We start from the raw sequence: 21998 nt of genomic DNA on the forward strand, positions 1-21998 counted from the left end.
TTCTTGATTTAATATCCTATTATATAAAGTAGTAATGTTTTTTTTCTGTAGCTTACGATTTTGATAACTACTGATACAATTCAGTTATCGATCTAAAGTTGGTACTAAGTTTGTTCAAGTAGGTAACGGGATGATTTTTGGGTAGTTTATATTTATATTTGGGTCTTGGGATGGTCTCAGGCTATTTTTTAATCGTAGAATACATAGCCCCTGGTTGCTAGGGGCACAGTCGCTTGTTTAATTTACATTGTGTTGTTGAAGCTTTAATTTGCCTGAACCAGTTATTTTTTTTTCTTTCTCATTGAACTGTATCCTAAATGAAGCTTAAATACAACCCCCCTCCCCCTACAGTTGGATTTTGCTTCTTATTTTAATTGTGTGAAAACAGTCACAACATTTTCTGACTTTTTAAATGGTACAGACAACAGATCTATAGTATAGATGTAAATACAGAGTACAGACCTCCCTTTCACTTTTAATGACCTTTTTCGTCTGCTTCAAATTGTTTTCTGCTAATTGGCTGTGCTAATATAAGGGACATTGGTTGATTTTGAATGACCCAATAGAAAGGTTGCACAAGGTGGTTGCGATGGGGAGTTATTTAACCCTTTCTCTCTCTAGTGTTTTACTCTAATGCATAGACATTCAACTTTTCATAGGAGCCATCCAAATCAATCAATCTACATAAAATATCAAATCAATAGCGCAGCTTCTTTAGTTGTCAGTCAGTCCCGCTACAATGGCCTTGCTTGAAACAAGCTTACACAAACTTAAAATTGACTGTTTTGTATTCAATATGTTATAAAACGAGCTTTCTTTTTGTGTAATCCCAATTATTTGTTATGGTTCAATGCGACCAACCCCATTTTTTTTGTGTTTAAATTAGATATTTTTTGTGGCCCTATAACAAAAAAATCTTTGGGATATGCTATTAACATTTTGTATAAATCTTTATTTATGCAAAATACATTACAAACCTAAACTAAATCATCGTATCATATAGCTAGATACATTATATTTAGATTAAACAATTGTAAAGATTGAAAAGTCTTTGGCCGATGATTAATGATTAAACAAGCAGACAAATGGAGTAAATGGGATTTATAAAAAAAAAGTCTACATTCCATGATAAGATTGTCTTGACCATAATTTGGCCCCAAAGCTTTGTAAAACTAGCTTTCACATTTAAACAGGGATAACAACATAAATCAGTAGTAAAACAGACAGTCAAGTGGTACGTCGTCAGGCCTACAGGTTCTCATAGCAGACTATTTTTTATAACTCTTTTTTTAGCGTTTTAAAAGTTTTTCTATAAATAGGGTCGGTCCGTACGTCCGTATCGGACATTTTTTTTGTTATTTTCGGCATGTTAGAATTGCCCTATCGGTTTCAAACTTTTCAAGATGATTCCTGTAATATTCAGGTACGATTTTAAAAGCGTAGCAACTCTATAATCGTTACCAGAATGTCCATTCTAACCATGTTGATATTTAACTTTTTTAGCAAAAATTTGCTATGTGATAAAATCATCGGGTTGATCTGATTTTTGGAGTACTAATTCCTACTACAATAAGGTACAATATTATAGGCGAAGCATCTCTATAATCAAGTCCTAAAAATGTCAGTATGTCCTTAAGCAGTATTCTGTAGTTTAAGAGTTTTTTCAACAAATTTACGTATGATTTGTCAAAACTAATATATTTATCTTTTGTATATTTAGTTCTAACACTCAACAAGAATGTTCGTCGTCATAATGTTTCAGAGCTTTGCTTTTATGGATGTTGTTATCCTCGTTTATATTTATTTTCTCTCTAACAATGTCTATTATTTGTCATTATGAAATGTAAATAGGATGACAAAACTATATAAAACTTGATAAAAGTATGCAGAATATGAAAGTATTCAATTCCTGAAAATTTCAACCATCTATCTTGAATGAGAGTTGAGAAAATCATGAAAACTTAAAAATGTAGGAATCGATCTAGCACCTCAACCAATTTACTAATCTAATTGAAACTTATTGAAAATATGAAGAATGTTGACAAAATTAATCCCTGAAATTTTAGCTCTTTATCTTTTATAGAAGCCGAGAAAATCACGTTTCCCCCTTTCTGTCTCAGACGCACGGACATTTTAAATATAGAGTAGCTTCGCTACTAAAAATTTGGTACAACCAGTATATCAGCCCGACGTTTCATTTGACTGCCTTAATGTTTTATGACTTAACTGAATAAGTTATACAAGATACACATACACAACTCTTTTGTCTAAAAATGAAACATAATTGGCTTGCTCTAGATATTTGAAGTGTACCTAATAATCTATAATACAAAGTAGAACGATGTATGTCTGTCTGTTTGTTTGCTTGTCTGTTTGTTTGTCTGTTTGTTTGTCTGTCTGTCTGTTTGTTTGTAGCGAAGGATCTCGCTAACCGCTGAACCAATCAGGTTCTCCTTTACAGGGTAGCTTCTCATAAGTCCCGGGAAGGTTTATAACTATTGCCTTGAGGTTAATTAAAATAGTTGGGTCGAGTATCCCCTCCCCTCAAAAAAAAAAAAATTCTCCCCAATTTTTTTAAAAATTTTCCTTTAAATCTAAAATACGAAAAATTGGTTTGATCAAACCTCTTGAGGCAAAGCCCCTAGAGGCTAGGGGCGAAGCCGCTAGTCTGTTATAAAAGGAAAATTAAAAGTCAACAAAGTAAAAAACAATCCCAATATATTTTGATTTCTGCTTAGAATTTGTTAGAAAACTGTCGTTTTTAATGCATATTTTATGACATTATAAAAAGTCTTGATTATTGTTAGGGCAAGACGTGATATTTCTATCTTATACATCTGATGTTCTTTAAAAACAAGGAAGACAACATCCATAAAAGCGAAGCACTGAAACGGACATTAACATTTGTATAGTGTCTAAACTGAATAATCAAATATAAAAGAATAGAGTCGAAGCAAAATTGTAAGTAAATTTGTTGAAAAACTGCTTGATGCAAGATAATGTTTATGGACATACTTACGTTTTTAGGACTTGATTATAGAGTTGCTTTGCTTATAATATTGTTCTTTGTTGTCCCAGGAATCAATATACCAAAAATCAGATCAAACGGATAATTAGATCACATAAAAATTTGTTGTTAAAAAATTAGAAAAATCAACATGTTTAAAATGGACATACGGACATTCTGGTAATGATTATAGAGTTGCTACGCTTTCTAAATCGTACCTTACTACTACAGGAATCACCATGCAAAGTTTGAAATCGATAGGACAATTCTAACATGCCTAATTTAATGAAAAAAAGCTATCTATCTCGGACGGACGGACGGACGGACGGACGTACGGACGGACCGACCCTAATTATAGAAAAGCTTCGCTTTAAAAAAATAGAAAATTAATTTTTGTCTGTAGCGAAGGATCCCTCTACCACTGACCCGATATTGTTTTCCTTTACAGTGAGACTTCTTATAGGTCCTGAGATGGTTTAAGGCTATTTCATTTTTATAAATAAGTCTTGATATGTTGGTTTTAGACTATTTTTATAATCTTACATATCCCTTCAAATATATGCTAGGGGCGTAGCCGCTATTTTTTTTTATACAAAACATATTATTATTGAAGGACTAGTAACTGGCGATATTTCTTAATTTTTGAAGATTTTTAATATTTTGATATCCTATTGCTTATTCTCAAAATTTAAATTTTAAGAACCCACCTCATTTTGTTATTGTGTTTAATTTTTTTTTTCCCAAGTTGATAAATTTCTTTCCCTCAGAATGATTCAGTTGTTATTTTGGTTATCCAATGGAAAGATCATTAATGTGATTTACATAAATTTACATGAGTTATATCTGGTTTAATTAGTATGCATTGTTAAACCATACTATATTTCTTAGATTACATTTTATTTATTATGGTTTTTTTAATAATGTTTTCAGTTCGAAATGATGTACTTGCTTTTTATATTTCTTCTAATAACATATGGCGAATCCAGCTTTATAAGGTAATATATATTTTATGAATGATAATGAAAAAGAAAACATCTGTCCGTCTGTCTAAACCTTAAGATCTAGGTAATTTCTGAACAAAGGACGGCCAAGGGGGGGTGGGTAAAGTTTCGATTACCCTCCCCCCCCCCCATATAAAAATTATCCATACGACTTTTATACATTTATGTTCTGATTATTTAGTTCTGACACTTTACAATTGTTAATATTCGTTTGTCCTACAGTTTCAGTTTCAACTTCGCTTTTATGTTGTCATTCTTGTTTTAAAAGCGAAGCTTTTCTATAATTGGGGTCAGTCCGTCTGTCCAAAACGGATAGCTTTATTCGTTAATTTAGGCATGTTAGAACTGTCCTTTTGATTTCCTAAATACATTTATGTTCTGATTATTTAGATCTGACACTCTACAAGTGTTAATGTTCGTTTGTCTTACCGTTTGAGAGCTTTGCTTTTATGGCTGTTGTCATCCTTGTTTTTTTTGTAAACAATTTAGCAAGATACTAAATTTATTAAGAACATTTTTTGACAAAAACTCTTTACCTTTAAGAAAGATTCTATACATTAGGTGGACTTCATTTTTCATAATCTCTTTTATAGTGACAGGAGTTTTCTCTGGAAAGAAGGAAGAATCAACTACAAATTTACGGATGTATCTGAATTTCAATTAGGGTGAGAACATTTTTTCCATCTTTTTTTTCTTTGATGTCTAATAAAAAAAACTATATCTTTAAGCTTTTTTTCTTCACTGATATATATTAGTTGATTTGAATGTATTTAATCTTTATCATTATACTCCATCCTTTTTTTAAAATTGTTATTAATTATAAAGACATGTCAAAATTATTTTATGGATTTTAAAATTTGCATGATGATTCACAGCTATAACAGTCAGAAAGTGTAGCAACTCTATAATCGTTACAACCAATGCAGGCCTAGGCAGCCTCACTATATATCACTACATTCTTATTTGTTGGCTTATTTAAACACGTAAAGCGTTTTTTTATACAAACTTGACATATTTTTGACTTATTTGAGGAGTGGGTATTATCAACATCAGATTGATAATTCCTTCTAAATTCTAACAAAAGGAAATTTTATAGTATCTAATATTAATGTTTGAAAAGTACCTTTCTTCTATTAATTATTTACATAATTAAGAAAAATTAGTTGTATTTTCATCACAATTAGTGACTGTCCTGCTAATTAATTCTTACATTTTAAGTTACAACGATGAAGAGAGGAAATTAGTGAGATCTCAAATGGAAATTATTGAAAACCAATTAGAAGGTAAAACTGCAAAGAAAACTTGCTAAATAAGATCTTGTAAATTTGCTATACGAACAATCACTATTCTATATGTAAAATACTAGCGGCTATGCCCCTAGAGGCCTCTAGTGACACTTAAATGTTTTGTTTGTTAAAGTCTCTACAATAATTCTTTATGTTACGGATACCTCTTTATGTTACGTTGTAGTCTCCTAGATATTTTTTAAAATTTCATTTTTTTGTCATTTCTCATGGGAGGGTGGTGGTTTCCTCCCCCAAAATAGTTATAAACCTTCCCAGGACCTATGAGAATCTACCCTGTTAAGGAGAACCTGATCGGTTCAGCGGTTAGCGAGATCCTTCGGTACAGACACAAGACAAACAAACATCCTGTTACTTTAGTATAACGATTTGTTACGAATGACCAGTCTTTACAATGATATTGCCACCCTTCTAATAAAGTTTTAACCCTATTTTTTTTGTGTGTGCTCTTTATACATATGTTTGCTTGTGTTCGTTGCGGTCAATGAGATCAAAAAACATTTACCCACATTTGGCAGGCTATAATAAAAAACTATTCAAAATGTCAAAAATCAACCAATTATATATTTTGAATAAATTTTTTCCTACCTCTACCAAAGCGGTCTCAGCGCTTTGATGGTTGAGATATCAAGCTACCAAGCTAGAAAAGTACACTGAGATACCACAGTGAGAGGGTAGAGAAGACTTAACTCTAATATCTCAACCCTAACTCTACTTATAGCGAGCTAAGTCAAACCAAAGACTCATACCTGGAATCCTGAAATTCAAAAAAAGAACTCTTTTTTAGCCCTTTTTGAGCTGATATATGAAAATTGGGCACACATAAAAAAATAAAAAAAAAAAAAACTTTATTAGATGGGAGGCAGGAACATTTTAAATACTGTTAATTTTTCGTAACGTATACTGTAACTCCTAGTTGCATTTCACCTGAACCTTATTAACTTGAATTATTGAAATTTTTGGTTATGGTATCCTGTTATTAGAGAAGTTACTTTTTGAAGCTGGAAGAACAATTTTTTATAAAAAATTTCAAAAATCAAAACCTAGTGGTTGTCACTGGCAAATGCTGGCTGCTTCTTTTAATGGTAAAATTGGAGTGTTGCAATTTAAAGTTTGCCGAAGACCTAGAATATCAGGACCCAGTATCATACCTAGAACCTTAAATTGAAAGAATATGTATTTTTACCACATAAAATGCTTTGTTATATAAAAAAAATTGCTCTTTACCTGGACAAACCTGCCAGGATTGCTGGGATCCTGTGCCAACAATGATAGAGATATGGAAAAGTCAGTTAGTTATAGCCATATTTTACATCATCAATAATATAATAATTTTATGATTAAGGTTGTATACAGTTTATTGAAAATAAAGAGAATCAGACTTTTGAACAAGAATTGCTATTTGAAAAAAAAGATACATCTTGCAGTGCAACATTAGGTATTTCAACTAAGCTAATGAGTTAAATTTATATATCTTTTCAACAGGTAGTTCTGTTAACATCCTTTCTGAGGCAAAAAAGGTGTTTGTAAGCTTATTATTAACTTTAATTTGAGTTTGGAGACAAAAAAAGACACATGGAATTGGATTTATTAATATTTAGGCAACTTTTAAAGATGATTTAGGGTTGGGTAGGGCAGGCACATGTGGGCTTTCATTAATTCCAAAAGAATTCAACCTAGTGAGTATTTGAAAAGAGCAAAACAGGACATCATTTTCGTTTTATAGTTTTAAGGGGTAGTTGCAAAAATTGCATTAGAACTTAAATTGATGCACTAAATATATATCTACGTATGTAGTTGTCAAAATATCAGGAAATAAAAGTTTTAGAAAACAGTAAAAGTGTCTGACTATGACGTCAGAAAAAATTAACAATTAACCAATGAGAAGCCAGTATTCACAATGGTAAAATATATAGTGGCCTCTCATTGGTTAATTGTTAATTTTTTCTGACGTCATATTCAGACACTTTTACTGTGTTCTTTATTATTTACTTACCATATATAAAAGTATTTTTGTGCTTTATATGTAAAGAGTACCTATATGATAAAGTATGCTAATAGTTAGAAGCAAAGTTAGAAGCTTAATTTGGACACAAAGTTAGAATGCCAGGAACTGATTAACAAATCGTTACCTAAATAGTTGACCCAGCAAGGTTTTCTAAGTAAACTAAAATAAAAGAATTTGTCTGCTGAGAATTTTAAAAAGTTTTATAGAATATTGTTCTGGGTAAAATTTTAATAATAATGATTTTAGGAAATAAAAAACAACTTTCATTTGCTAATCTTGGAAACCCCAACTGCTTCAATGATGGAGGTAAGAAATTGACCATAAATGTCTTATAAAATGTTATGATTTAGCAAATAGCCTTATTATGTGCATTGTTAATCTTTGGGACATCCATTACAAATCACCAATATGAGGAAAATACGATAATAGTTATTTCTAGCATAGTATTATAAACAGCTTTCCGCAGATATAAAATGTACAATTATAAGATTAAAACCAATTTAGATGAAGGCTAGACAAAGTTTTTTTGGTATTGATAGAAACTGGTTCTAATCTTTTGGATATTAATAGATTTGAATAAATACAACTATTCTCACATAGTGTGAATTATTTTATATCTTTAAACATAAAACACTTTAGGTCCCACCATTTTGCATGATTTGGGGCATGTTCTTGGAAAGATTAATGAAGAGAATAGGTATATTTTTTTTAACCCTTAACAGTCAGGCCCCTTGCCCCACCTTAATCGAATGTTTATTCCTCTAGCTCTAATAGGAGCTGAGATAAATCTGTGTTAATCCTTTAATTTGATTGATAGATAGACAAATTTTACTAATGATTTATCTGTAATTTGTTAAAAAAAAGAATTTTCAGATGTAAATTTCAAATCAATAAGAAAATAAAATATACATTGATATAACATACATGTCCGCAAAATTTGCACCGCTTCATTACAATTATATTTACTGCAATAAATAGTTGAGTTCATTAAAGGCCTGACAGAGATCTTTACCTGGATATTGACACAGAATTAGTGGATCCTTCTGCAAGACAAGCATTTAAGATAAGAGAAGAAAGATTTGGTGAAACTTACCAGGACATACAAATATTTTGATTTAAAGAAATACAAAAATTTTTTATATTTGTTATTATACAATATTGGAATAATAATCTCCAATGATTTACATCAGCCCATTTTCAAATTAAAACTTATGGGGGAAGTTCATTATTATATCAATCAAAATATTTTTTTTTTTTAAGACACCATATGATTTTAACAGGAATATTGATTAAAGATAAATTTTACATAATTTAATTACACAGGGGCTTTTATTGTTTAAATTTTACTGTTTATAGTAAAATTAAAGTGTGAATTAATCTAAAAAGTAAAGCTTGATTTTTTTTCTTATGCAAATTTTTGCATTAATTCCTAGAAGATTGTTTTTACTGTCCAATCTGCTGTTAAAAAAGACAGATCCTACAGTGAACTGACTTTCAAATGTGAAAATGGAATTTTTACAGTACTTATGGTAGGCTTGAAATTTTCAACAGACTAAAAACTTGAATGGCAAGAAGGCATTACTACAATCTGGTCAGTGTGAAAATGGTGATCTTAACATAAAAATTTGTGGTCACAGGATCTGTTAAAGTTTCCTGAAGTCCTGTAGTATCAGGACTTCTAGGATTATATCTTCAATATAATTTGGCTTTAAGCAAGTTATATTATGAAAGGGATTATTTTCTTCCAACTTTTTTTTAAATTCAAGTAGTGCAGTTGCATTTATTATGCCTTTTGCTGAAAAAAACACTTGTGTAAAAATATGAAACATTTTGGACAAGTATTATGCCCAGTAATTTCTCTTAGAAATTTAGAGGTTCCGCTTATAGGGGTCAAAAAATTAATTCAACAGAATTATGGCTTCATGATGCTCCTGAAAACATCTTGAGGAGTAGTATCTGAAACTTTTGTCTGGTTTGAAATATACCATTTCTAGCCTGAGAAAATCTCCAAACAATCACCATTATATAGTACACTACAAATAATTTTGATGGGATCAATCGCAGAGTACTATCATTGAAATAAATATTCTTTAATCCATCCTAATTGAAAAGTATAATGCAAGGCAATGAAACTAAAGGATGTCGTGAGTCATCAACATGCATGAAGATAAAATGGCCATATACTAATATGAGGTCATTAACAAAAGATGCTCTCAAAAAATACCCAGTAAGTAATATCTTATGTTTCAAAGAATACATTAGGCTTACCATAGACTAATGACAATCAAGATTAACATTTTTATGATTAACTAATCTAACATGAAAAAAAATAAACTACAAAGATTCTTCATTGCAGGATAGGTTATCTGCTGTAGACATTGTAGAAATATCAAGGTAAATCTATTTACAATTAAGAATGTATTTATTTACCCCATTATCATCCCCTCCCCTACTAGTTGAACGAACTGATCAATAAAATTAGTCTGGTCCATAATAGTAATGTAAAATGACGACAGATTTTCCCCAGTCAATATATCTATATATTCTTTATCCATAGCACATATTTTTGTCATTCCAAAAAAAAAATACAGTAAAGAAAGCAATTCATCAAAAAAATACTATAATATATGTAATAATGTATGTATATATTTTTAGAGCTTATAACTGTACAATAAGAAATGAGATAATGGTATGGACTTTCTTAAAATCTAATTTTTCATTTTCATGATTTTTTTAAGTTTAAGAATTACCTACAGATATTAATTTTTTGAAATAATTATACCAATGATGAATCTTGATGTATTTTTTTAATTTGAAGGAGGAATACATGAAATATGAAAAAGAAATATTTGGTAAAGGTAATCTTAAAACAATTTTGAAAATTTTTATGAAAATTAACATGGATTGGAGGAAAGTAAAAAGTTATGCAAATATGTATTATCTCCCCTATCATAATAAAATTTTAAAGATAGATTTTATTATAAAAGAAAAGGCTTGAATAAAGCGAAATGTATTCTACTGAAGAAGCCTGTTCATTTTTTGCAGTCTATAAGGCCACATTTTTGTGAATGTTTATAAAATTATCCTTCTAAGCCAAGAGATACTAAAAGACACAGTTAGATAAACATAGAGCATTGAAAAAAAAATTCTAAAAGGAAGCCTGCAAGAAATACGCCACTCTTGCTACTTAAACACTGGCACAAGTAGACCCAATTCTCCAAATTTGAAGCCTTCAGCTTCAATAAGCAAAACATTGTAGGCATTTCAAAATGACATTTAAAGTAGATGAAAATGTTGAAAGTATTCCGGCACTAACAATAGAAATTTTCTATATTAAACAACATCAGCTAGAAGCAATATTATGACTTAAAACACCTGTAACGGATTACATTTTTACAAAAAATATAAACTGAATTTTTGAGAGATTTTGACTATGTTTTTATTGTAAAAATATTACAGGCATTTTAACTTTTGATTGTAAGCATAAAACCCTATTGCAAAAAAAATGAAACTAATTCTAGTATCTACAGATTCTCCGCTGTGATTTGTTGTTGAGTGGTTTAAGCCTTCTGATTGGTTGGAAATATTAAAAGCTGAGACACATTGTTCACAGAGACTAAATCAAAATTTTTTAGAGATTATGGCTGAAAATGTTTTTTTTTTTGAAAAATCCATTTAGTTACTAGCAACCTAACTTTATGTCCAAAATAAGTGTTTTTTTATTCTACCTAATGTAATTTAATGTTAAAATTTCTATCATGAGCATTAGAAAACTTTTAAAATTTTCTGCATTTTTGTAATTTGAGGTATTGGGTCTACTTGTGGCAATCTTTCAGTATTTAGAGAGGTTAATTTCTTGTAGGCTTCCTTTAATTCTGATTAATGTTACTTCTCTAGAATTAATTCAAGCTTCAAAAGATGGAGAGTTTGACCGAGTAAAAGAGCTAATCAAACTAGGCGCACCTTTGGATGAAAAAGATGAATATGGTAAGCACATTAAGAGATATAAGTTTTCCGGAATTGTAATGTAGGGAGTAGATTTGAAATCTGCATCAAATTTTAAGGATTTTTTATAAAATTCGTTTTTTGTATAATTCTTTATCTAAAAGCGGAAATACAAATTAAGTTAATTAATTTTGGCATCTGTGATTGGTGGATTTAAAAAATCTGCGCTCTGATTGGATGTCGTACATCATTCAACCAATTAGAGCGCAGGTAGTTTAAATCCACCTATCCTATTGGTCAAAATTAATTAACTTAAAATGTATTTTCGTTTTTAGATAAAGAATTTTACAAAAAACGAATTTTATAAAAAAACCCTTAAAATTTGATGCAGATTTCAAATCTACTCCCTACATTAAAATTCCGGAAAACTTATATCTCTTAAAGCACATAGTTTATTTGGGAGTATGACAGTTAGGACTCCCTCCAAATTTTATGTGCCTCCAGTTATTTCATCGTCTGCTAAAAACTTTAATAGTTAGTTTTCAGCTAGAAAGATAATTATTCAGCAAATTTTTTATGCAAATTTGATTTCTTAAATTTCAAGACATATACCATAGATCATTAAGTTAAAACCAGATATCTCAAAAATTTATGTCACCATTGGATGATTTTTGTATATTATTTTATTAAATTTAAGTCTCACGCTAGTTTTATACTATTTTTTGCCACCTTCTTCCTCCTTCGAGAGAATAGCCCTGAAATTAATATTTGATTACACATATAAGTTGCTATTGTCTAATGAATCTTATTACATAGTAGGTAGCCCATATTATTATTGTGTCAGCCTATTTATTTATATATTCATATGTAATAGCCATACACTCAATTATGATGAGTCCTCAGTTTCAATAATTAGAAGGTCTGACAATTCCATGCTTCTATTTCCATTTGTGGGTATTGCCTCTTGTAACCATGAATTTGAAAATACAAAAGATTTAAACTTGACCTATTATTTACTGATTAATGTAGGAAAGACTGGTTTGAACTATGCAGAAGAGATGGGACATACTGAAATTGTTGACTTCCTTACGGTAATTTTACTAATTTTAAACCAAGAACATAACACATAAGAATTATAATTGAGACACTGCTGCTCTGATCATAGGGTTAATATATTACCTTTAGCTTAATGTTAAAATTAATGTAAAATGGAACATCTCTTTATTTCAGAGCAATCAGTCTCCCACTGTTGTAAAGTTACCAAATCAATATCAAGAAGAAGGATTTAAATGTCCTTGAGAATTCTAAAAAATGAATCATAAAGTAAGTACTATACATATGTTAACCATGAACACTTTCTTAAAACACTTTGTTAATGTTTTTTTAGCCATAACCATATTGCAATATTTTAAACTTTCATGTCAATTTAAAATTTTGCCAAACCCTAAAAATTCCTTTTTTACTAAATGAAAATAATTTTTTAGCTTATAAAAAGATAAAAATGACCTATATTATACAGAAATGTGTTCACTTGCAAAGTAATCTTTTTTATTCTTGTTTAATTATGCTATACTAAATATTTTACTAATGCAGAGATACAGTATGATTACAATTATTTTTATTAATAATGATTTGCATGCAAAAAATAAAAATGTAATGAATATATGTATATTAAGTGTTTAAACTGTAAGTTTATGTAGAAATAAATATTTAATCTTATATTCCTTATAATATTGATCACTAAGTGTAAGCAAGACAATTATAATAATGAAAAACATCATAAGCAAAGCAGCGAAGCACGAATAATCATGAAAGGATGGAAAAAGTGATTTTATAAGCATATGTTCCGTTATCTTGAATTTACAACATATATGAATAAATAAAAAATGAAACTATCATATTCTATTATAGAAAGCAGTAAACTTTTTTGTCTGTACCGTAGGTTCTCAGTAACCGCTGAACCGATATGGTTTTCCTTTACAGTGAAGCTTCTTATAGGTCCAGGGAAGGTTTATAACTATTTTGGGGTAGTTTACCTCCAGCCTCCCAAGTTAAATTGACCCTAGAAGAAAATGACCAACCCCTAAAAGTTTTTTTTTACTTTTTCTTTCTGAAACTAAAATTGATAGAGGGGGAGGGGAGGGTAACTCTCCCACCCCTAGGACTCAAAATACCTCCACAGCGTTACAGATGGATAGATGAAGATAATAGAGTAGCATCGTTACTTAAATTTTAACCATTGCAAATTAGACAATAATTGTTTTTACAATTAAGTTTTCAAAAAGCAAACAATCAATTGAAATTCAGTTGAATGTGTAAGACTGTCAGACAATCCATCTTTTGGAATTCTTTTAAGCTTATGCGCGCGGCTATCAAGCCCTGCTTATGATAACATTAGGATCATGGAAAGAAAACGAAGTAGCGGGGTTCGTCGTATTTTTAAAGTAGCTTTTCTCCTATTAATAGCCCCTTCGGTGGGCTCCCATGATGTAACTTTTCATATTCTGTAATATAAGATCGAACCAAAAGCCAAAGATTCATAATTATTATTTAGATTGTACAGTACATAAAAGCACACTTCTTTAAGCAAATCTGCTTTTAGAAAAATTATTGTTTATATGTAATATACTTTATTTATGTATTAATATACATTTTTACATAATTTATAAATACAATATTTAGCTGCAAAACACATATTTATGTATACATACATCTTTATTACATTATCAAACAAAAATTATTTGTCTTAGATATCTATTTAACATAGTATAAAATAAAATAAATGGCTTCGAACCCGATTAATATCCGCTTGATTAGAACCGGTTCTCAGCAATACTTAAAAATCATGAAAAAGTATCGTATTGTAGACAATTTTCCACGAATATTAAAATAAAATTGATACCTTAAGGCAAACAAAGCATGTTTTAATCTTATAATTTTCCATTTTCATATCAGCAGAAAGCTGTCTATAATACTATGCGTTAAATAAATTATACTTAAACTAGTTTTATCATTATAAAAGTAGCTAAGAAGATATTTTGATCTTGAATTTGAATAATTATTTTAAAATGATATTTTAACATTTTTTAACACTTATTTATATGTAATATAGTTTACCCATTTTTTACTAGATGACAATTGTATTTTTTAACTTTTTAAAAAGAAAACGTTTAATAATGCGTTGCTACAAAAGACCAAATTACAAAATATCTAATAATACAAAAGAGCTTATCCTACAAAAGACCTTGTTCCAAAAAAAACGAATCAGACAAAAGTTAAGTTAGGTTAGGTCATTGAATATGCTAAATTTTTTTATCCAATAATCGTAAGCTAACCTAAATTAATTCAACTTTTGTCAGATTAGGTCTAGGGTTCGATTAGGGATTAGGTCTTTTGTATGGATTAGGTTTTTCGTTTTTATGCCTTTTGCAATAAGGTTCTTTTGAAGCAGCGCCCTTAATATGAGCAGGGTAAAATCACAGCCACTTACAATCACAAACATATATACAGGCATTTTAATATAAAAATGGGTTCAATTGCAGTTTATGGTAAAATGTTCCTGGTAACGATTATCTGCAATCATTTTAGAACTATAAAAGCTGTCAACGGCCAAACGGCCGAACGTAAATGTTATGCTCGCACAATATTTGAAAGGAGGCCTACAAATAAACTGGAATTGTCACAACTTAATGTTGTACAGTTATCTCGCAGCATACATAAATGCGAAAAAAAGATTTATTTTAAGCGCGTTTTCTTCAGTCAAGCATTCCCACTGAATTATTAAATCTTGGCTATTACAGATTATTTATATCCTTTATTATGCCGCTTATAATAATGTGAGGGCAAAAGATCAATGTTCAGCCATTTGGCAAATAACAGTCTTTAAGTTCATATATTTTTGGAGATAATCGTTTCCAGGAAAATTTTACTGTTAACTGCACTGGATTCAAAATTTTAATAGAACTCTTCAAAAAAATATTTGATAAAATTGTTTATTGTTTGCATTAAATAACGGTGAAGGTTTTGATTATTTTAGAACTGTTTTATGTTTAAGATGTAAATCATTGTAATCAAAATGTCGTAATATACAACAATTCTCTACAATCATACAACTTCAAATGTCTTCAAATTAAGACTTCCTATTATATCAATAACTGTTTTTTTTTATTTTGAACTGTTTTTCATATAACATTTTGAGTATTCAATTTTATATATTTATTTCACTGTCTAAACTGACTTTGGGAAGACTTGTTCTTCTTTATTTTTAATTGTTAAGTTCACTAATAATGCTCATTCTCTTTTGATTTCTGTGTTATCTGAAAAGAAAAAGAATTTTAAACAATAAATGTATAAGTATAATAGATGTATAACCCAGACAAATACCCGGATGCAGTGTTGGGGACCTTTTTTGTCTGTTAGCAAATTGCTTTCTGATATTCTCTAGCGATTTGGCTGTGTTAAAATTTACGATGCTATTGGTTGATATTCGAAGACCGAATTGAAATTCGGCACAGGGTCACGTGGTGGGGATATGCAGTTATTTAACTCCTTCCCCCCTAATTTGAATAAAAAAATCTTTTACTGTTAAAATTATATAAAATGTTTTTATAAAAGATCACATTATAAAAACAAAATGAAAAACCTAAACTGTTCAGTATTTATTAAAATCTCAAGATTCATAAAAATAACTAATTACTTTTTATAGTAGGATTAACACGTCGTATTATAGACAGCTTTTTGTGGATATTAGCCCCGAGGGACTGATGACCAGGGCGAACAAAACTGGTATAATATTATGATTTTCATATTAATATTCATAAAAAAACTGGCTAAATACAATGCTATACATGACTTATCATTATGCATAAAAACCACCGTATATTAATCAGTGTCAACATACTATAAAAAAAAATTAATTGCATACCTGTATATTAGCTCTCTATAATTGTGCTGGTTTCACTGCTAATAACTTGACTAAACAAAATAGTTTGTATGAAAATCTTCCAAATATAAAAAAATCGGATCATGGAAAAGACACGAAGTAGGGGGTTTTCGTCGTATTTTTATAGTATCTTTTCTCCTTTTTCTAGCCCCTTTCCTAACCCTGCAGGGCAATCATTATCATTTTCCTAACCTAACCTAAAATAACCTATTAAAAGCTACTATGAAAATACGACAATCCCCAGTACTTCATTTTCTTTGAAAAGACCAAATCCTTTAAAAGACCTACTCCGAAAAATCCTACTAAAAGTTAAATTAAGTTAAGATTAGGTTATGTTAGGTTAAGAGTAATGTTTTCCAATAATCTTAACCTAACATTACATAAACTAACCTATCTTAACTTAACTTAACATTTGTCGGATTAGGTCTTTTGAAGGATTAGGTCTCATTTCATTTAAAACTTTTGTAATAAGGCTTATTGTCGGATTAGAACTTTTGTATTTAAGTATTTTGTAACAACGCATTCATAATTTACCTTGCTGAAGCTACAACAATCTGTAAGGAAGAATCTACTACATCTACAGTATCTGCTACAACAGTCTCTGGTGTTACTACTTCTCCTAAACAAAAACATTCAATCATAAGAATGGATTTATTATTAGTTGGATCATACACCAGATTATCATATATCATATCTATAATACAAAGTAGAACGATGTCTGCCCGTCCGTCCGTCCGTCTGTCCCTTAAGATCTCGGTAACCACTGAACCGATTAAATTCTACTCTTCAGGGTATATACTTATTGGTCCTTTGGTGGTTAAGCTATTTTTTGGGGGGGTAGGACACCCCCCCCCCAAAAAAAAAAAAATATTTTCATGGGAACACACCAGACTATGAGCAGCACCAGTAGTATTTTATTTACTTTTTTTTAATTATCTCTTGGGGCAAAGCTGCTAGTACTCTATAAAGTAAACACACTGGCCAATAAGTGATGTCCTAATTATATTAAAGATTAGCTTTTAAAAATATGCACTTAATATCAAAAAATTTTACTTTGAAAATATAAAAAAAACTGCATATCATTTTATCTCTATTATTATTTGTAAATTTTTAACAATTTAACGATGACTTTCACCAGAGAAAGGGGACAATGGGCTGTTTATTACACTAGTCCTTAAAGTTTTATAATAACGTTTTCTTATTCGTTGGCTTAACAACTTTTGGAACGTTCGTCGATTTTGATTGTTCAAACGTTTGAACCACTAATTTTTATCTACAGAAAAAGGGTAATTTTGTGTATCAACATTAGGGATGTATATCAATTAATCGGCCATTGTCTTATCCCTTAAGATCCCTGGATTTTACCTTGTACAATTTGAGGAATATTATTTTGAGGAAATACAGGCTGTACAGAGATGACCTGACCATCAGCATTGCTGACACTAGAGCTCACACTCTCACTGATTATCCACACCCCATCATCTTCTTCTAAACTGGTGTTTCTAAAAATAAAATAATCAAAAAAAATGTCAATACGTATTTAAAATTAATGATTGGCCATGGGAAGGTTTTATAACTATTTTAGGGAGGGTACCACCACCCTCCCAAGAGAAATCGACCCTGGAAGTTGACCCTCCATTTAGAAAAAAAAATTGTAAGTGGGAGGTTCGACTTTTCCTATAGTAATATGCACCTAGAGGCTTCTATGGGCGTAGCCACTCGTAATGTGAAAAGAAAAAGAACTAAAAATTCACTATGTCTTCAATTCATACAAAAGTATTTAACTCACCCTGTAATTGTTTCGCTGTTGTTATCTTCTACGTTGTTCTCACTAGGTACATCTTTAGCTTCATTATTGGTAGTAGTGTCTTGATTAACCAATGTTTCATCATCTCTTACAAAGACAGGTTCTACAATAACCACCTTAATCTCATCATCATTTTGATTACTTTCTTTTGTATTATCTGTATTAATATCTACATTATCATTTTCAGTGTCTTCATTCGAGTTTTCATTTACAATTTCATTGACTGTTGGTAACTTTATTTCATCGTTAGAAATATCTTCTGATGTAGCACTGTTTGGAATAGTTGAACTTAAATGATAAATACTTGATTCAACTTTTGTAGGTTGAATTATGCTTGACAGCTGAACATAAGTTGGTTCAACACTTCTGGTTATCTGAACATAACTTTCAACTTTAGTTGATGTTAATGATGATTGTAATAATCTTGATGGCAAGACTGTCACTAGTGAATTGATTGATGAAGAGATAGAGGATAGAGAAGGTTGAATGGATGATTCAGCTGTAGTTAATGAGACTACACTACTTGTCAAAAATAAGTTTGGTGGATTTTTTGTTTCAGTCACTGGAACATTTATAGAGGATATCTGTGTAGGTGTGGCTGATGATTGTATTATTGATGCTACTGGTGAGGTTAATGTTGGTGTTGATAGTGATAATGAACTACTGCTCAATAAAGCGTCTCTGGCCAGCTTGATTTTCAATAAGATGCTCTGAAAATATATATATTCTTTTATTTATCCTTAAAGTAAAGGTGTGTCTGTTTGTGCCAAAGGATCTCCCTAACATCTGTACCGATATGGTTCTCCTTAACTATGTATCTTCTCATAGGTCCAGGGAAGGTTTATAACTATTTTTGGGTAGGATACCACCACCCTACCAAGAGAAATCGAACATAAAAAAGCAATACTAAATATTTAAAATGGCCGATAAGAGGCGCCAGTTCTGTAGATAATGGATAAAAATATTTTTCAAGATATATTACCTGTAAAGCTTGAAAACTGTCCAAGGTGTTTTTAGTTTTGAGGTCTAACTTCAAACTGAAATATAAACATGTAATATTTTTAAAGTAGATTAAAAATTGGGAAATTTTCTATTATGTCTATTCCCTGAGGTTTTCCATAATCTTGCGAGGCCTCTACCTAAGGTGCCTTAACCCTGCTGTGACTACCCAGTACCCAATCTTATTTATACTAACTTGATTTATAGTAATAAGGTAACAAACAAAAAATTATCCTACACCCTAGTGTTTTTATTACACTACAAGGCACATTGGAGAAAAACATCATTTAAAATTTACCTGGGTGTTGGATTAATGTTGGGAAAGGCTGGTTGGCTGGGTACTCCATTAAGACCTGGCAAACTTGTTAGCAATCCTGTCACCAATCCAAGCGGTAAAACTATGAAGGATAAGTCTTTGTTTTAATTTTTAACAAGATTAGTAAACATAAAAACAGATCTCCTTTTGGTAACAAAGTGTCCCAAAAAACCGCCATGTGACGTCATAGGTTTTTTTAAGGGTTTTCTTTCCCACTTCTCCTTTCATCTCCCTAATTTTTATGTTGTCACATGGCTGATTTTTTAGAAATTTTGTAAAGTTACGTTACCTATTCTTGAAATAAAAAAAGATTTCTGTTCTTTCTTGAACAACAATAATATAACCAACAATTAAAAAGTGTTATGCTTCTTTTAGATAAATTTTAGTTAGGTTAGTTAAAATTAGAATTAGGACAACTCTGTGCTTAGTAGGTACTTTGATGGAAAGCACCAATTATTAATCATAAAAGCAAAGAGACATATATCCCTGGAGAGGGTTGAATTAGAGGAGTAGGGGTCACCTCAATCTTCACTGTTGCAGTCACTATCGAACTTGTGGGAATTATCTAAAAACGAAGAAGGTTTACAGAGTGTCTAAAAATCATCCAGGTGACGTCATAAAAATTAGGGATTATATATCTCTTTTTTAGGGATTTTCTTTCCCATCTCTCATCTCATCTCTATCTCTCATTTTTATGACGTCACATTGCTAATTTTTAAGACACTTCGTAAAGCTTCAAAACAAACATGACGATATCCATATGTAGCGAAGCACAAAAATATTACAAGATGTTATAAAAGCATAGTGAGAAATAGAGTGGATGAAAATAAATCAGAGAAATCGTAAATTTGAAAAATTTATTAATGACAAAAGTTTTAAAAATAGGATCAAAAACACCGAATGTATGTGGAAAACAGTAACATTTTATCACCTTAAACTTTAGTAAAACTTTTATCGTCTTTAGTTATTACACAGTTAGGGCCGAAATTCGAACCAAAACGATACTACAGTTGGAGTTTAAGAAAAAAATAAAACCTGGGTTTCCTTCTCTATAATTGAAGTTGTGATTCTATGGCCCTAAAATTGTTTATTGTAAGAAATCCCATAAATATAAATGAATCATATCAATAATAAGCATATACGTATAAGTATAGCTATTTTTAGGTAACTCATTTCGCCTGTTTTGTCAAATAAGATGCTGTACGTATTGGTGCAAAAAATGGGGACAATTTTTAAATTGATTTGACGGGGCTGTTTATTTACGTCACAAGTGAGGGGAAAGAAAAGGGAAGGAGGAAAGAAACCCCCTAGAAAAGAGATGGGGGTATGACGTCACACGCCAAAACAATTTGAAATTTGTCCCCATTTTTTGCACCAATACGTACAGCATCTCAAATAAGTCATTAATTTTCAGGCAATTTTGTTTTTTGAATTTTACAATTCGTTAATATACATATAATTGTTACTTAAGGTACTTGCAGATCTAGAATGACAGACGAACGGTCATGCCGTAATTTTGAAAATTTTAAGTGATAAAACAATTGACGATAGGTTGATAAACACCCCCAAAATTACCACTTTTGTAGATTAAAATTATAGAAGTAAGATTTTGGACACTGCTAGTTTGAACCCAAACAATCAAGAATACAATTCAAGAACCCAAAGTTTTTAAGTCAGCGAATGAGTGAAAGTTCTTTTAAAACTTTGGGTACCAGTCGAGTCCCCATTTCTCTATCTATTTTATTTAAATTAATTTGCGTTTCTTTGACTTTATAAACACATTTGATAACTTAAATTATTGACAAAATATTTTTTCTTTAAATTTTATTATATGAAATTATATACCTTAAATAAAATTGGAATTTCTCTTGTAACTTCTTGAACTAAAGTTGTATCGTATCTGAAATATTAAATCATTAATGATGAATTCAAAATAGATGATAATTATTTAAATTACAATTCAGTAGCCCAAAAAGGAGATTTGAAGCTGGGGTTGTCCTACAACCAAAACAACAACCCCCTCAAAAAACCTTCTCTAAGACTAAATCAAACGAGATTTTAAGAAACAGACAACCTAAAAAAAAGTAGGGATGTAAAGGGCTAATACAATGGCCGATATATATTGATGTACATATGTAGATTACAATTGGTGGTTGAAACGTTCAGCAAATCAATTTCATGAACCAACCAATCAAAATTTAATTAAAGACCCCAAAGGTCTTCATCCAACAAATAAAAAACTCTAGGGACTAGAGTAATAAACAGCTCAATGTGCCCTTCTTCCCATAAAAATAGGAATACTCACACTTTTGTATGTAATACAGTAGTTGTTGTATAGGTTGGGGGGATTACTGCTTCATTCTAAATAAAACAAAATATTTTAAAATTGAATTATCACGCAACCTTCTCAATATCATAGCGACTTATGTCCTATGTTAAAATCTCTAATTGCTTCGACAATAGAGGCAACAAAAAGTATTTTTAATGTTTATTATTTTATTACTTTAAGTGATATATCCATTAGGATGAAGTAACAACATACAAAATGTTTATTTGGGCATGTTAGAAATTTACTATCGATTTTAAATTTAGATTCCTGTGAGAGTAGGTAAGATTTAGCAAGCCTACCGAGCACTGGAAACCCCTTTCCTGAGAATTAGGATGTGAGG

At 30.4% G+C, this 21998-nt stretch overlaps 2 protein-coding genes across 2 annotated transcripts in view; one reads left to right on the top strand and one right to left on the bottom strand.

The window, feature by feature from the left end:
• The first annotated feature begins 1226 nt into the window (after positions 1-1226).
• LOC145329134 (astacin-like metalloprotease toxin 3) lies at positions 1227-12580 on the top strand. The gene is made up of 16 exons (XM_080173184.1): positions 1227-1254; positions 3938-4002; positions 4602-4673; positions 5227-5291; positions 6658-6750; positions 7567-7626; positions 7960-8017; positions 8314-8414; positions 8579-8598; positions 9431-9547; positions 9677-9714; positions 9976-10009; positions 10139-10178; positions 11218-11307; positions 12295-12356; positions 12496-12580. The coding sequence occupies exons 2-16, from the start codon at positions 3944-3946 to the stop codon at positions 12562-12564; spliced, it is 978 nt and encodes a 325-aa protein (XP_080029310.1). The 5' UTR covers positions 1227-1254; positions 3938-3943; the 3' UTR covers positions 12565-12580.
• Positions 12581-15422: 2842 nt separating this feature from the next.
• The window catches only part of LOC145329135 (uncharacterized), a 62767-nt gene continuing 56191 nt past the window's right edge, over positions 15423-21998 (bottom strand). The window contains exons 15-25 of the mRNA XM_080173185.1: positions 21635-21690; positions 21175-21229; positions 20365-20406; positions 19816-19894; positions 19312-19411; positions 18997-19051; positions 17997-18724; positions 17573-17709; positions 16742-16826; positions 16190-16239; positions 15423-15581 (exon numbers count right to left, since the gene is read on the bottom strand). Coding sequence (XP_080029311.1) covers positions 16197-16239; positions 16742-16826; positions 17573-17709; positions 17997-18724; positions 18997-19051; positions 19312-19411; positions 19816-19894; positions 20365-20406; positions 21175-21229; positions 21635-21690 — 1380 coding nt within the window. The 3' untranslated portion in view covers positions 15423-15581; positions 16190-16196. The remainder of the gene's footprint in view (positions 15582-16189; positions 16240-16741; positions 16827-17572; positions 17710-17996; positions 18725-18996; positions 19052-19311; positions 19412-19815; positions 19895-20364; positions 20407-21174; positions 21230-21634; positions 21691-21998) is intronic.

Source organism: Acartia tonsa, chromosome 9 (genome assembly GCF_053477335.1).
Source record: "Acartia tonsa isolate MP-2025a chromosome 9, ASM5347733v1, whole genome shotgun sequence".
Classification (NCBI taxonomy): Eukaryota; Metazoa; Arthropoda; class Copepoda; order Calanoida; family Acartiidae; genus Acartia; species Acartia tonsa.

What these genes read in the sequence shown, in the direction of transcription:
- LOC145329134 (XM_080173184.1), top strand. Translation starts at nt 3,944, where the DNA reads ATGATGTACTTGCTTTTTATATTTCTTCTAATAACATATGGCGAATCC. An exon ending in CAATAAGAAATGAGATAATG is followed by an intron (nt 10,010 to 10,138) that starts GTATGGACTTTC and finishes TTTAATTTGAAG; the next exon opens with GAGGAATACATGAAATATGA. An exon ending in AAATTGTTGACTTCCTTACG is followed by an intron (nt 12,357 to 12,495) that starts GTAATTTTACTA and finishes TCTTTATTTCAG; the next exon opens with AGCAATCAGTCTCCCACTGT.